This window comes from Nyctibius grandis, chromosome 3, assembly GCF_013368605.1.
Source record: "Nyctibius grandis isolate bNycGra1 chromosome 3, bNycGra1.pri, whole genome shotgun sequence".
NCBI classification, from domain to species: domain Eukaryota; kingdom Metazoa; phylum Chordata; class Aves; order Nyctibiiformes; family Nyctibiidae; genus Nyctibius; species Nyctibius grandis.
In genome coordinates, this window is record NC_090660.1 from 65,644,832 (window position 1) to 65,660,425 (window position 15,594).

Sequence of the window (15,594 nt, forward strand, 5' to 3'; positions counted from 1 at the left end):
GTGTAGCTTTGTAATCACTTCTTTTGGCAGGGAGATTGGTTTTAGTGGCTGCTGCCCCTGGCCACTTGTTCCTTACCTCGTGACAACCCTTCTGTGACACCAGTGTAGCTGTTTGTCCAGCTGTGTGGTGAATTGGACTGCAGAACCGGTCTGGGGTAAAAATAATCTAGGGAAAAAAAAGAAAAGGATTGTTTATGCCTTGAATCAGGCAAGAGATGTGGGTGTCGCGTACCTGTACAAATACACAGCCCAGGTGAAAGTAGGGGCATGGTCAGAGGCTGGTGGTAGGCAAGTCCCATTGGGGAAAGAAACCAATCGGATCATTAAACAGAGGGGACTGTGTAGGTGCTAGTGGTCATAAGCGATGTGTGATACCAACACAAAGTTAAAAGGGAGGAGGGAGGGGAGTAAAAAGAGTTATAAAACATTTGTTTCCTTAGTGAATCTGTTAGCCAAGGTGATCGATATATAGTATGTATATACACATTACTGGCACGTGTGAAATCCTACGAGTGTTAGAAAGCTAGATAAAGGGAGCACATGTAGGTTATAGCAGAATCATAGAATGGTTTGGGTTGGAAGGGACCTCAAAGACCATCTAGTTCCAGCCTCCCTGCCACGGGCAGGGACATCTTCCACTAGACCAGCAAAATGGAGTTCAAAGTCACAGTAGCTTTTTTTAAAATTTTTTTTTTAATGTCTCATTTTTACAAGCTTGCTAGGGAAGAAGCACTTTAAGCAGGAGTGAGATCTAATTACTGAAAATCAAATGTATTCATTCTTTCCATCAGTTCTAATGCACCTTTCTTTTTGAGTCCTTAAAAAAAATTGCCTGTTGGAAGAGGACCTTAACACCCTGCATCTTCTGAGCCGAATGCTGCTTAGAACAGAATGTCCCAGGACTGTTTGTTTTAATCAACATGCTTTTATCACTGCAGAGTTATGAGGTGCAGAGCGTGCTGGGAAAGGAGGTGGGGTTATTGAACTGCTACGTCTACTCCATAACCAGCCACCCCAACTGTGTTGGACTGGAGGAAATTGTTCTTCTGGAAGGAGCAGCAGCAAGACACTGAGCTGAACTCTAGTCAGCTACTCTAGTATCTGTGGACTTTGTAATGTGGTTATCTGTTAACTAGTGCCACAGATAATGTACAATGTGAAGTGTGATAAGTATCAAGATAGTTTATTAAAACTGTGATTTACAAAGCACATTGTGCTAACCCTGAAAAAACCTATTTAAAAAAAAAGCTGTTCAACTTTCTGAACTCTTCTTTTTTGATCAGTTCAGAATTTAAGAACACCGTTCTTTGGCATGTTTGCTGTTTATGTATGTAAAACATCTTGTTCTGGAAGTTTCGGACGATTGTGATTTTTTTTTTTATAATACTGTATTTATTATGTGTCGATGGAAAATATTTTACTGATATTTTTGAAATAAATACCTTGCTATAGGCAGTGAACATTGGTCTAAGCTGAGTTTTATCAGCAGATTCCAGACGTACCACCGGCAGCAAAACACTGTGTTGTGCGCGAATTCTGAGTTGTAACGTTTGTTATCACTTTGCAATAAATGTTATAAAGACAGAGATTTGAACAAAGCTCGTATTTTGAAGTGTCAAGCATATATGAAGGTAATGTTTTACAGCTAATTGGTCCCTAAGCATAGAAGTACCGTGTTGTCTGTAGCTTTCCACAAAGCGGGTGTTTCATTATGCAGTTTCTGTTACGTGTGACGAGTAACCTGCTTTGTAGGCCGTGTAACTATCCTCACCCTGACTGTACAGAGACATGGATTACAGGTCAGATAAATACCAAAATCTTCCTATGTGTGCATTGCTTGAGATGCAAGAATTAATGTAAGAGTTCAGTCAGAGATTAGGTTTTTTTCCCCCTTCCCCTTTCATGGTATTTAAAAAACCCTTACAGGTCAGAGATGGTGGAAAGGGTCCAGTATGGGATTACTCAGTAGAAAAGGAACAGCAAACTCATTGCTACAGAAATCATTCCTGTGGCTGAGGCCGAGAGTGGGAAGTCTCACGTACGTCGCGATTACTACAGGAACGACCTAGCTTTTGAATCCCCCTTTTTCCCCCTTCTCCAAGCCCGTCAGCCCATTCCTGCGCACAGGTTGCTGCCCTGGACCCGACCGAGGTGGCCACTTCAAAATCAGCGAGATTTCTCTCGATCAGAAAGCACGGGCTCTTGGAGAGGCTTGTCCCATCAGGCCATTTTTCTGCCAGTGCCCCACACATGCTGTCATCTTTGTGCGCACACTCTCGAAATTCAGACAAGTAGCCTAACCTCTCGTCACATATTCGCTCAGGCAGGGACTGGCGTGTTTGCCTGCTCTCACTTTCACTCGCAGCCATCAGTGAAAGTGGCCCACTTTCAGCGCTGCGATAGCCTACAGCGGGCCAGCCCGAGGTGCGTGTGTGCAACAGCGTCTCCTTGGGACTGCAGCTGGCTCAGGCTTGGGAGCGCCCTTAGCGTAGGTGCAGCCGTGCAGGGTCTGGGGTGGAAACCGCTTCGAGGGTTTTTTTAACAGGAATTTTAACTCATTGTGTTCATGTATGTATTTATTTTTTCTAATAATACTATGTTTCTGGAAGAGTCCTGGCCCAGGAGCACCCCTCTGGCCGTGCAACTGCTGCTCGGCCCCTCCAGCCACCTCAGCGGCCGCAGCTGACTCAGCAGCCCGGCACGGCCGCGCACCGAGGGCGAGCAGGGGACTCCCAGTTATTCCCACCATGGCATCGCCCTTCGGCTGATTTAGAAAAAAAACCGCGGTGCACCTCACACGCCCCACCCCCCCCCCCCCCCCCCGCCCCGGCTTGTCCTCGCCTCCCCGTTTCAGCTGCTCCCCTTCCCGTCCCGTCCCGTCCCCCCTCCCCAGCGCTGGGAGTCGGCAGCAGCTGCCGGACAGCGCAGCTCCCCCCGCCGCGGCTTTCAGGACGCGGAGCAAACGAGAGCAGGGTTGATTTAAAATGGTTTTTCTTTTTTATTCTTAGAAATATTGTAAAAATTTATATAAAAGGTCGAGCATGCTCAGTCTTTTTTTTTTTCATCCTACTGTCTAAAATACATGGGGTTCTGAATCATTTTAACAGATGTACCATAGCTGCATCGGTATGAGTAAAATGTAGAAAAGACGAAAAACTACCATTACAAAAATAATTTAAGGGGAGAGAAAAAAAAAAGATATTTAGCTTTTTTCCCTTTTTTTTTTTTGCAAGTTTCGTGGTGAAAGACCCAGGCATCGCCCGCACGTCGCTACAACATTCAGAAAGCGGCCGCAGGCCGGCAGGCCCCACCGCGGCTTCGCGCCCTCGCCCCGCGCCCGGCCCGGCCCGGGGCGCCGGGGCACGGCCCAGTAAAGGCACGGCACGCACGGACCGGCACAGGCTCGGCTCGGCCCGGCAAAGGCGCGGCACGGCCCTCTGAGGTATTTATCCACGGTTTCCCGGAGTCCGTCTCTCCGTCCCGCTCCCCCTCGGTTACCGGCAGTCGGTGCCCGAGCCGGGCTGCAAGAAGGAGGCGCTGGGCAGCTGCTTGAAGAAGTGCCGGAGGCTGGTCAAGTCCCGGGTGAGCTGCTCGATCTTCTTGTGAAGCTTCTCGTTCTCGGACGAGAGTTCCAGCAGCTTCTGCTGCATCTCCTGGTTGCGCCGCTTCGCCTTGTCGCGGCTCTTGCGCACGGCGATGTTGTTGCGCTCCCGGCGCTGCCGGTACTCGGGGCTAAACCTGTCCACGCACTTCTTGCCGCCCCGCTCCTTCCCGCCGGGGGCCGGCGGCGGCGGGACGCCCTGCGCCGACCCGGACACGGCGGCCCCGGAGGCGGCGGCGGGGCCCGGGGAGCGGGTGCTGCAGCTGGAGGGGGAGCTGCTGCCCGGCGGCTCGGGGGAGGTGGGCGGCGTGGGCTGCCCGCTCAGGTTCATGATGGTCTGGGCGCAGGTGGCGATCTGCGAGGGCAGCAGCGAGGAGGAGAGGTCGCTGTCGCTCCAGTCCGGCTCCTGCTTCAGGGCACCGCGGGAGGAGGAGGAGGAGGAGGAAGAGGAGGAGGAGGAGGAGGCGGTGCGGGGCTCGGCGCCCAGCAGGGTGGTCATGGCAGCGCCGAGGTCCTTGGCGGGGTCGCGGCCGGCGCCGCCGCCCGGCGGCAGGTACTCGCCGTAGTCCCCGCCCCGCTCGGGCTTGTGGTTGCTGTTGAAGAGGTCGGCGAAGAGCTCGTCGTTGCACAGCTCCAGGTTGGGCACGGCCGACATGGAGTCAATGTAGGAGCTGAAGTCGATGGCGCTCTCGTCCTCGTACATGGCCGGGGCGGCGGCGCTCAGCTCCGCCAAGTTGGTGCCGCTGCCCCCCAAGCCGCCCCCCGCCTCCTCGCCGCTCATCCCGCAGCCGCTGCGGGCCCCCGGCTTGCAGGCGGGACCCGGCCCGCCGCCGCTGCCCACCTTGGCGTCGTAGAAGTTGGCGGGCTCCAGGCACCAGCTCTTATAACATGCCGGGGAGTCCAGGCTGTAGAGAGCGGCGGCGCTCATGGGCGAGCGGGACGCGGCGCCGCACGGCCGCGGCGCAGGAGCTCCGGGCCGCGGGCACCAACCGCCGCTCCGCGACGATCGCAGCTCCAGCCTCCGCCACGGGCAGGTGGGGAGCGGGGCTGCTGCCGCCGCTCGTACTACGGCTAGTGCTGGTGGTGGTACCGGTGCTCCCGCTGCCGTCCCGCCGTCGCCACCCCGAGGGGGCCGATCCGAGTTCGGGTCACGCCGTGCTCGGCGATCGGAGGGAGCCGGGGATGGGCCAAAGCGTCTCTGGACCTGGGAGCGAGACGTCGGCTCGGTCCCTTCTTATACGGCACCGGCCCCGCCTCCTGCCCCAATGACGGGGAACGAGTGTTGCCGGCACCCCCGGGGACCCGGGGGCGGGAGCGGGTGGGGTGCGCGGCCGCGAAGGCAGGGCTCCCGCCGCGGAGAGCTGCCACCTCCCGGTGGAGGGTGGCCGAGGTCGGGGGCCGCCCCCCTCCGGGGGACGGGACGGTGCGGCGATGGGGCAGGCGCCCGAAAGGGCGCAACCGTCCCGTCCCCGAGGTGGGCTGCCCCGACGCCGCTACCGATCCCCCATTCCCCCTGCAACACCCCGACTGAGCCTTAATTTTCCCTTTTCCTGGCTTATTTCCACACGGGCCAGCGGAAAAGCTGGCGGAAAAGTCTCATTTTACCCCCCCCCTCCCCGCGCTGCATCCCCCCCTTCCAGCGGCGCCTTGGATGAAGCGATACGGGAGAGATGCTGCCGGCCCCACGCGTGTCCCTCTGTATCACCCTAGCGCCCTCCCGAGGCTCCGCTCCTTCCGCTGGAGCACGGGCAGCTTCACCCGTGGGGCTGTAAATCCTTTCGCCCCCCCTTCCCCAAGGGTGCCCCCTTGGACTTGTTCTTGCGGGATGCTCGGGTGGGATGAGGGGTCTCTAAGGCATCTTTAGCTGCTTCACGCTGTCTGCCTGAAGCGAAGCCTCTTTAAAAACTTACGGTGAGTTATTATGTATTCCCCATCCCCCCCTTGCATACAATAACCTACTACTATTAAAATGGGAAGTATCCGAGATATTAAAATATTTTAATTTCAAATATGTGAAATCTGTAAGTTTTCTAGTTACATAATAGTTTTTCAAACCCCTGGCTTCACCCCCCAGGTGCTCCATTAACCGAATTACAAAAGAAACACCAAAAAAATCCCTTTAAAAAATGATATTTTAAGAATTTTTTTTTTCCAGAGGACCCAGTTAGATTTATGATGCTTCAGCAGGACTAGCCCAGCCGCTGACTTTCCAGCCCAGCGCTCAGCTGACACTGCTGGCATGACGCTGTGCCCTGCGGAGTGCTGTGCCGCTCGGAGGTGGCTTTCTGGGGACCGTGGGTACGTGCTGGCCATGCCGGGCCTGCTGCCTCGCTCCGGGCACGGCTCCATCTGCCGCTACCGCAGCTGTTGCAGTAACGCAGCTGTTTATGGAAGGGGTGTGTGTCTTAACATAAATAGTTGGGACGGGACTGGTACATGGTCTCCGTTTGGCCATAAACTCCTCGTGGGAAGGCTTGTGGGACCAGGGTAAGTGTGCTCTGCCTGGCAGATGAGGTATTGCAGCTGGCAGGTAAGGTTTCGCATGGAGGAGCTTTGCTTTGCTTTGAACCCCAGTGCTGCAGTTAACCCCCAGAGGTGTTGTGTTTAAATAAACTCGATTTGCTTTGCTCATCAGGGGTTCGATCACACAACCTTTATCTACCTGAGCATTAAGCACTGGACTTGGCAATGACACAAGAAGTGGTTGCTTTTTTTTTTTAATGCAAAAAGATTTCTTTTTCCGCATCGTCAAAAAATAATACGCCTCAAGCCAGCTCTGTGTGTTGTTACTTTCTGCCCTCCAGCACTGGGGTACATGCACATTGCATGATTCTGTGCCACCCGCCCTTGGCCTGGCTGTCCGGTAGGGAACTGGGACCGTCGTGTTCTGCTCCTGGACATTTTTTTCTCTGCATGAAGTGTAGAAAGGTGGGTGCATGATGCATGGGAAGGTAGTTCAGAAATGCAAGGCAGTGACACCCGCTCTGTCTCCACCTTGCTCTGCGTCAGGGTCCGCTGATCGCTGGAAGGTGATACGTTTCCCCTGTCGTAGCCATAAAATTATAATTTGCCTTGGAAAGCATCTCATTTAATTGCTTGTACATGGAGCTGTGTTATGCTCTCAGCTCACTGAAGTCCTTAGCCCCAAAGGGCAGCTGGTCATCAGACAGTGTTGGTGTGCAACTGTGCCAGCCCAAACAGTCTCATTTAATGCCCATCACGTGTTACCCCAAAAAAGACACATGATTCCCAGCCAGGTCACCTGGCCCCCCCCGGGCACCCTGCCGTATGGCAAGCAGAGGCTCAAAATCCCTTGGTAAACAGCAACCTGCTGAGCATGGAAGCCCTGTGTAAGCCGCAATATCTGACACTCCTGTCGCACCTAAGCCCCATCATGGAGGGTGCAGCTTTGCTTACGGTGTCATCAGGACCTGGAAGCACGTTCAGAGCTCACAGTTAGACCTGTCACCACCAGCCCCCCAAAACCAAGCAGCAAGAGCCATCCCCTGGAAGGCGAGTTGGTTGCATTTGTTGCTGACCCTGAGATGTGTGATTACAGGAGTGTGTTTTTGGGGGTTCCCCTATGTGCTATGCAGGGTGTGAAGCCCTGGGGGGGTACCACACATGCAGTGAAGCATCCAGGAGCAGGTGATACTTGTTGCTTTACCAAAGCACAGGACTACTATATCCACACCTTATTGTTTCCTGGGGTGGATTTGTCTGGCATCTCAGCAGCTGAATCTGTTCCTATTTGCATAAATAATTTCGTGGGGAGTGAAGAAGAGACAAGCCCTTGATTCCCTCACCTGTCCTGCTGAGTACGTGACCCACCGCATCATGGCTTCTCTCTGGGCTCCAGTAAGTTTTAAACAGCAGTAAGAACTATCTGAGCATCTGAATTTCAGATTATTTTCTCTAAAACTTGTTTGAGCTTCCTGCTCCAAATAAAGCAAACAGGAGCATTCACACCCAGAGACAAAGGACAAGAAACCTTTATCTAAGAAACTTTTGCAAAGAAAAGACAAAACTCTACATTACTCTGGAGTGCCGGCTGTGAGCCCCAGAGAAGCACCAGGACCCCAAGCCCTCCAGAGACAGGAGTTAAATCACACTGTTTCTGCCTAGTTTTTCCTGATAAATGGGGGCCAGGCCACCCAGGGGAGATGAGGGAATGGGGTAACGCTTCAGCCTGACTTTAATCCTCCCCGTCCTCCTCCCGGTGTGCTCGCCTCTGGCAACTCAGCCAGCAGTGCACAACTTTTTGGGGCAGTGGGACTGGGAGCCCGGCAAGGCTGGGCTGGTCCTTCAGAGTCCACTGAGCCCTTCTCTGCTCTTGGGGTGGTACCAGGCTGAGGTAGCGCCAGCATGATGCCGGCTCCTGGGGAATTCTGTGAGCTGGGGTCAGGCAGTTGCGGAGCAGGACTGTGGGAGGGACACCTTGTCCAGGGGAAGCACCTCACAGCACTGGGTTTCACAGGGAAAGGCTGCCTGGTGACAAAGAGGCAGCTGATGAGGGGGAAAAAGATGGAGAGGTGGCTTGCCTGGTTTTCTCCTCCCCCCAAGAAGAAGCAGGAGTGCAATGGTTGTTTCATTCAACAGCTAGAAGCCAGGAATGGCCCTTGGGGGCTGGCTGGGAATGGGACGTGCAGATGAGGAAGTGCAAGTTGTTTGGGGAGAGTCAAAAAAACTGCCAACATACTCCTAGGGAGGGACGGTACCCCCTCATCCTACCTCTGCCAGGGCTCGTGCCTCCTCCCGTGTCTTGAATTGCTGTAACAGTATTTTGCTCGTCACTTGTACTCGCTTGGGTCAGTTCATTGCACTGATCCAGCCTGTGGCCAGCCCACTCTTAGCAGCTGAAGAACTCGCTGGTAAATGAAAAGATTTTTCTTTTTAGCTCTTTTAAACTCTGCACTCTGCCTCCCTGCGGGTGTTTGAGCCCTGGCGATGCCAGCCCAGGATGGGTTTGTTCACTGGCACCTGTGTCTGCTGAGCTGCTGAATTAAATCTTCCGCATACCCTGTCTCCTCAAACGCCGAGTGCTGCAGCAGCGAAACGCCTCAGACCCTGCGCTCCTCGTTTTCTCACACTCATCGGTGGATGCTCTGAAACTTTTCCTGATACAGGTTTTGCGTGAGTTTCCAGGATGGGCAAGATTCGTGAGATCAAATTCACAGCTACGTCTTCTGTCTCACCAAATTAAATCTTGTGTAGCGTAATTTACTGGGAGTTTAATGGACAGGTAGAGTGTTACCCTCTCCTCTCCCATCAAAAAGGAAAAAAAAAACCCAAGCAAACAAAAAAGCAAATCAAAAGACCCTGTAAATAATGTGGAAACTGTAACCAAATTTTTTCCAGTGCCTTAGGGACACTCCTTCCCAAAACTTTTTGCAACAAAAAAAAAAACAAACCCTAAACACCCTATTCTGGACACCGTTGGTTTAATGTAAGATGCAGCTCTTTGGTAGCTTTACTACAAGACCAGTGACACCATTCGGTGTTGTGGTGGCTGCCAGGGTCTGACCTTTCTGCCATTTCTTACAAGCAGCATAGCTTAAAAATTAAATTTTTAAAACCCTCGTCATTTCCAAATGAGGCACAGACATGGTGTTGATGCAGTGACTCTGCAGACCCTCATCCTCAGTACTTGTAAGGGGGGAAAAAAAAAAAGAGTTTAAAAGCAGCAGTAATAAATCCTTATTTTAACTCCTTGATTTTGAAACATGTGAAGTTTGGGGAGAAGTGTCTCTAAATGTAGGCACACACTTACTGGATTTCAGGAAGCAGCTGGCCAAACCCTTCAGCGTGAGGCCAGAAGAGCTGTAGGAAACGTCTTATTCCATGGCTGAAAATGAACCTCGTTCATTGTTCTTGTGGAGAGCTCGTAGGCTCCTTCCTGTGCCCAAACATGTGCGGTTGCTGTACCACATCTCAGCCACAGACACCTCAAAATAACACTTAAACTGGGGGACGGTGGTGGGGACTAAGGGAAGATCCCAAGCACGACAAGCAGCGTGCAGGAACCTCTTTATGAGCTGTGAAAGGAGACGAGTGCAGGCTGCAGCTGCAGAGCTTTCCTCTGTGTTTAGCAGTAATTTTTAGTATAGAGGGAAATTGTAAGATTGACAGGGATGGTAAGGACTAGTGAGGCCACACCTGGAGTACTGTGTGCAATTCTGGGCCCCCCAGTTCAAGAAAGACAAGGAACTACTGGAGAGAGTCCAGTGGAGGGCTATGAAGATGATGATTAGAGGGCTGGAGTATCTCTCTTATGAGGAGAGGCTGAGGGAGCTGGGTCTGTTTAGGCTGGAGAAGAGAAGACTGAGAGGGGATCTTATCAATGTTTACAAATACCTTAGGGGTGGGTGTCAAGAGGAGGGGGCCAGACTCTTCTCAGTGGTGCCCAGAGACAGGACAAGGGGCAATGGGCACAAAGTGGAACGTGGGAAGTTCCATCTGAATATGAGGAGGAACTTCTTTACTCTGAGGGTAACAGAGCACTGGAATAGGCTGCCCAAGGAGGTTGGGGAGTCTCCTTCTCTGGAGATGTTCAAAACCTGCCTGGACACAACCCTGTGCAACATGCTCTAGGTGAACCTGCTTTGGTAGGGGGTTGGACTAGATGATCTCCAGAGGTCCCTTCCAACCCCAGCCATTCTGTGATTCTGTGACTAGCTTCAACATTAATATTATTCTATACACTAAGAAAAATCTACTGAGAGTATATGCTAACGGTTTACATAGCTTTTTAGATGCAGCTAATGTATTTCCAGATACAGTGCACATCTGGTTATTTAATCCAAGACGGAAATACCCTGCCGCACTTGTGGATAGTTACTGAGTTTTGTTTTGCATCACAAGACCTGAAGCAGTCTCTGACTCTGAGCCACGCATCATCTTATTCTTTTCTGGAAACCAAACAAACCTGCCCTGTAAAGCACCGAGCCCAGCGACGTGAGGTTTTCGTTGTGTCAGTACTTTCCTTGCTGCTTCATGGGCTGGCTTCAGCCTTTCCATGTCACTGCTGTATTTTATGGAAAGCAGCACTCTTCAGCCAGGGTCGGGGACAGCAGCCACGATTTACATCTGCTGGAGGTTATTTCCAGGCTCATTCAGCTGCACAGGGAAAGCTCCGTTAGGGCATTTCCACGTGTTCCATGGAGGATGTGTTTCTGCTCGTGAAAACCCAGCAGCTTTGTGCTTTGCTCCTTCGCTGACGCTTCAGCTTAACAAATATCTCACTAGTAGGACTGATGCAGCCGAGGCTTCCAATTATAGCACTTATTTTAGGGCCAAAATGGAGCTTTTAACTATTTTAAGTGTCACAGACACATTCTAAGCTCTTCAGCACTGTCAGGGCTACTTTCACCTGTCTCAAAGACCTTCACCCCCAGCCTGAGGGCCTTTCGCTAAGCACTAAAGTGAGAGGAGGGCACGGGGCAGGGTTCACCACAGTCCCCTTCCCCTGGAAGGGCCGGGCTGCACTCCCGCCCCAGCCCCTTCCGAAAGGCCAAGGCAGCCTCGGTGGGCGCTGGAGGGAGGCCTGCTGCGCACAAACGTCTATCATTGCTGAAGGTATCTAAAGTCCTACGAGAAGAGCCTCGTTAAACTATAAACCTAAACTTTAACCTGTACCGCGGAGGACAAAGTACCTAGTAAATATCTGAGGTATGTGCCAAAAGTGCAATTAAACACCTCGTATGACCAGCCAGTTGATTTCCAAATGTCCCCTCACTTTTTCATGTAGCTTTTTATTGTGCTTTAACTTTCTTCTATTTGTAGAGTGACAATGAGAAAGTTGAGTGCCTCACCTAACCAAGCTTTAGTCATAGTGTTGCCGTCTTTATTGACACCAGAGATTAAAGGAACAAAACACTCCAAGACATTTTTCATAGGTGTGTATAAAGATAGACTATATCACAAACTTACAAAAAACCTGCTATTAATTATCATTTCTATAAATAGGTAAATGTGGATGGTTTCTGTGATTAAAGTGCCCTAAATTAACTTTTGAAATGAGGTATACATCTGAAGGTTTATTTTTATTTTTAAATAAATGTTTCCTCTACAAAAATAGAGCTGAACCATATTTTTAATTAACAAAAGCTGATAAAAAGATTCTGAATTTCTTCATTTGTAACACTATTGACATAAAGAATTGAGCATATTTATTAAGAAGGAAGGTAATAACAAATAGTAATTGTTGCTGGGAAGTATTTGAAACAAAAAAGCTCCCTCCCTATGCATTAGGCCTCAGCGAGCAATCTTCCCAGAGTTTTTCATGGAGGCAGATTCCTCTTCTCTCCAGCTGGGAAATTCCTTTGAGACTGGTGGCAGCGGCAGCGGCGGCCCTCAGCGAGACCGGGACTGCCCCATCACCAGGGAGGCAGGAGGGAAAAGCTTGTAGGCAGTGAAAGGGCAAAGACTCATTTTTATTACACCTTTGATGATAATTATTAAAAGCCTCAATGGAGACTGTCTCCTACAATGAATTGTGGGTAATAACCAACCGTAATATTTTAGAGAACTCTCTCTCCCCCTTCCCGTCTGTGCTGCACTGCACTTGCCACCAAGGCTACCTGAAAACCGGCTGCCAGAGAGGACGGGCCACATCTGGCACAACTTTGGCATAAGCAAATACCAAAGTGAGCAGCCATTCCTGTGCTGTGCTGCAGTTATGGCAAGAAGCTTACGGTGCTCTGCTGTGTCGGCAGTCACTGCTTTTGGCTTTGGCCAAGCAAATAATTTGGAATGAACACATGAGGAGTGTAGACTTCTAAAGGACAGAGATAACAGACTATAACCTCTAATTGTTAAAAAACAATCTGCTGGAACAAGCTGGCACGGTCTCATCATTGCTTTCTCATTATCCAGTAATGAAATAACCATCCAGATACTTCAAGTGTTATCTAGACCTAAAAGCCATTTTCTGTTTAATTTTACCATGTGCTTCACTGTTTCTATTGATAAGAAAACCTTCTAGTTTTAATTACAAACAACATATGTCTGCAGAATGGTTTCAGTTGACTGTCATCAAGGTCTCTGTAAAACACAAAAGCACAGACTCTCACTACAAGGATGCCTACAAGTTCGCAGGGTATGAATTTGTGCTTTCCTCTGAGTGATCTTGGTGCCTTTCCAATTAGTTTTTAAACTCTATAGCCTCTCCAGTTCTTTCTACATTGATTTTAACACAAAGACAATAAAGCTGCTTTGTTGCAGAACCATACAAAAAAAAAAAAAAAAATCACTGTTTGAATACCGCTTTAATAGAAAAAAAAATTATTTTCCACATTAGTCAAGTTAACTGTTGATGATAAAAGTGGTTATGAGGTTTTTTTCCTTTTTGGCCTCAAAATTCTGATCTGGTTGCAGCTGTGTGTGTTAGGGGACGCTCCTCCTGGCAGACCGGGCTTTAGAGAGCAGTCCCTCACATCCAGGGTTCCCATCCTTCCCAGACTCTGCCAAGAACGTTGGGGTCTGTCGCTTGATCGATCAGGCATCTCACTTGGGTCTCTTCTGAAAGTCCGTCCTCTGGCTCTTTGGCTCTGATATTATGATCAGCGTTACCACGAGCCACAGCTGCAAAATCATTGTAAGAAGGCGACTTCTCATGGCCCAGGCGTAGTTCATCGCTAAAATTGAGAACACAAAAGTAAGCTCTTACTAAAAGAAACAAGCAGAAAATCTGAGATGGATTTTAAAATATGAAACAGTACTGGAACACCATTCATGCAGCTTTGTCTTCCAAGACGTGCAGACTGTTCAATAGCTGTAGAAGGCTTGGCCAGTGAAGACTGGTGATTTCAGGTGTCCTTTACCAGTGAATATTTACCATCAATCTCTCAATCTTGTCAAAGGTCTCTGACAGAAGGATGCAGCAGTTCACATCCAAGCTGTTATCTCCTTACCTGCCCTACTGATGTGTGTCTGCAAGAAGTATTTTGCTGCCTTTTCCAGTTCAGCCTTGACCGCAAAAGGGACTCCTCCCAAGTCCTGCACTTTTCACTATTTGTATGGTTTTAAAACAGGCTTGCTTTGTTTGCCTTTTTTTTTTTCTTTGATTAATCCAAAATGTCTTTTTAAAAGAGGATGGAAGGGATTAATTGTACTTTAACTGAACTTTAAAGACATTCTGGCTTGAGCCAGACTTGACTAGACTGACATAAATAACCTCACAATGCCATCAGATTTGAACATGATGTTTTTGGGAAGCAGCTTACCTCCGTGCCTCCATACAGCTGGTTCAGGTTCCATTTCAAGCAACTGTCCAGCAGAAGCATATTGATTTAAATACTACCCCTAGCCTAAAAGCTGTGGAGACGAACATAAAGAACAGCAGTCTGAGGAGTGACAAGTTAAACAGGCTTACAGGGTGGGGATGCGTGAGTTGCCAGGATCAGTAAAACTGCTCAGGAGGCCTGAGCTGGAGCAAGAACACTCATGGGGAGATATCTGGTGTTTTGGCTGGCAGGGTGGTTCAGAGAGCTTGTATGTGGACCAAAACGATTCTGACAGGAGGTTTGTTGAAATTTTGCCCTGTCTGACTATTCTCTTTTCCTAGCTGCCATTCTGTCTGGAGGGAGCAAAATCTGACACAGGAGACTGCCAAAACTCTTAGTGGAGCAGTTTAAAGCAAAAGGAGAGCATCTTACCAAGTGATTGTTGCTGGATTGGCACCTGTAAGCTTTCTTTTGACATAGCTGACTTTTTGCAAAGGGTACCAGTTTACTTCAGATGTGTTTATTTCCTTAATCCACGTGCCTCCTTTTTTCAGCTGTCTTTGTTCAAAGTTCTAAAGAGAAAACAAATTTGCCCTGTTTGTCATAAATCGTATACTTAAAAAGACCTTTAAGCCGCCACATCATATCAAGTCAAGCCAGTAACCTTTAACTGCAGATGCAATGGAGGACAAAGTAGTGAGATGATATCTAGCCTGCCTGTGACTTAAAATTTATTTTACAACTGGAGTTACTGAAGTGCAACTAGTTTCAGATTTTTGATCTCTAATTATTAGCTTGATATATACGGTGTTGTTATGTAAATTTAAGAGGTTCGACGAAGAAAGTTGAAAATATTTATGCTGCTGCCGTAAGTGACATAATGTGATCAAGAGATACCCACATTTGTAGGATTATCATGCAGATAAAGAACAGTACACTGATAACACAGACATGTGCTACTATTCTTTGTCCATCAATACAGAATTCTGTCATTTTAAATTCTTTAAGTTCAGTTTCTCTGAGAACTCAATAAAACAAAGATAGATAAAAGGAGCACCGAGAGTAAGCATCAATAAATACTTCCTTTTTGCTCAGTTTTATCCTTATTACAGTTTAAGAATTTTCACATGAAGAAAAAGGAAAGAGGAGAAAATCCCACCTTCCAGTCCAAAGAAGGCTCTTTTACAAATACATCCATTGTGCTGATGAGGAGATCTGGATCTGCACGATAAGCCCTTAGGGCATGTACCATCACACTGTAAATGAGACCCCACTCTTTCACTGGCATCATCAGATTAACAAACTGGCGAGTCAGACGAAAAGGCATCAGCTCGGGCACGCCCAAAAACTAGCCAAGGAGAAGGACAGTCAAAAGAAAACAAGAACTAAGAAACCTTGGAACAGAAGGATTAGAAATAAATATTTTTTTTCTTTTTAAGCTTTGAAATTCTCTTTGTCACTTAACTGAAAATAATGTGCAACTCAGTAGAACAGGACTGAGTCAAAGCTCTAGGCATGAATATTTAGTGATAATGGTTGAAAGCATGGCTGAACTATACAGAACACCACCATACATGCTCTATGAAACTCCAAAGCTCTCTGCTTGTCTGAGAATATCATATCTGGAAACAGACATTTTATTCTATTAACTAGAAATAACTTGTAAAGATTATTTTGCATCAGAACGATAGCAAATGAGAAGTATCGAATTTAGTACTGAGAATACAGGTGTAATTGCACATATTGAATGTAAAAGCTGTAACAAATTAA

The 15,594-nt window shown here is 48.8% G+C and overlaps 3 protein-coding genes and 1 long non-coding RNA gene across 4 annotated transcripts in view; 2 read left to right on the forward strand and 2 right to left on the reverse strand.

Annotated features, from left to right (window-relative positions):
* Positions 1–1,524, forward strand: part of SPIDR (scaffold protein involved in DNA repair) — a 207,522-nt gene extending 205,998 nt beyond the window's left edge. Inside the window, exon 20 of the mRNA XM_068396733.1 lies at positions 939–1,524. Within this exon, the coding sequence (XP_068252834.1) occupies positions 939–1,073 (135 nt within the window). The 3' untranslated portion in view covers positions 1,074–1,524. The remainder of the gene's footprint in view (positions 1–938) is intronic.
* Positions 1,525–2,974: 1,450 nt separating this feature from the next.
* CEBPD (CCAAT enhancer binding protein delta) lies at positions 2,975–4,876 on the reverse strand. Its single transcript, XM_068396574.1, has one exon. It carries the CDS (start codon positions 4,527–4,529, stop codon positions 3,495–3,497), a length of 1,035 nt encoding a protein of 344 aa, XP_068252675.1. The 5' UTR covers positions 4,530–4,876; the 3' UTR covers positions 2,975–3,494.
* Positions 4,877–6,035: 1,159 nt separating this feature from the next.
* Positions 6,036–15,225, forward strand: LOC137660736 (uncharacterized). Its single transcript, XR_011047773.1, has 3 exons — positions 6,036–6,088; positions 14,166–14,283; positions 14,937–15,225. It is a non-coding gene; the product is annotated as an uncharacterized lncRNA (long non-coding RNA).
* PRKDC (protein kinase, DNA-activated, catalytic subunit) overlaps positions 12,853–15,594 on the reverse strand; it is an 85,241-nt gene continuing 82,499 nt past the window's right edge. The window contains 3 exon segments of the mRNA XM_068395724.1: positions 12,853–13,236; positions 14,257–14,396; positions 14,984–15,172. Coding sequence (XP_068251825.1) covers positions 13,032–13,236; positions 14,257–14,396; positions 14,984–15,172 — 534 coding nt within the window. The 3' untranslated portion in view covers positions 12,853–13,031.

Coding starts and splice junctions, on each gene's coding strand:
- CEBPD (XM_068396574.1), bottom strand. CDS start 4,529: ATGAGCGCCGCCGCTCTCTACAGCCTGGACTCCCCGGCATGTTATAAG.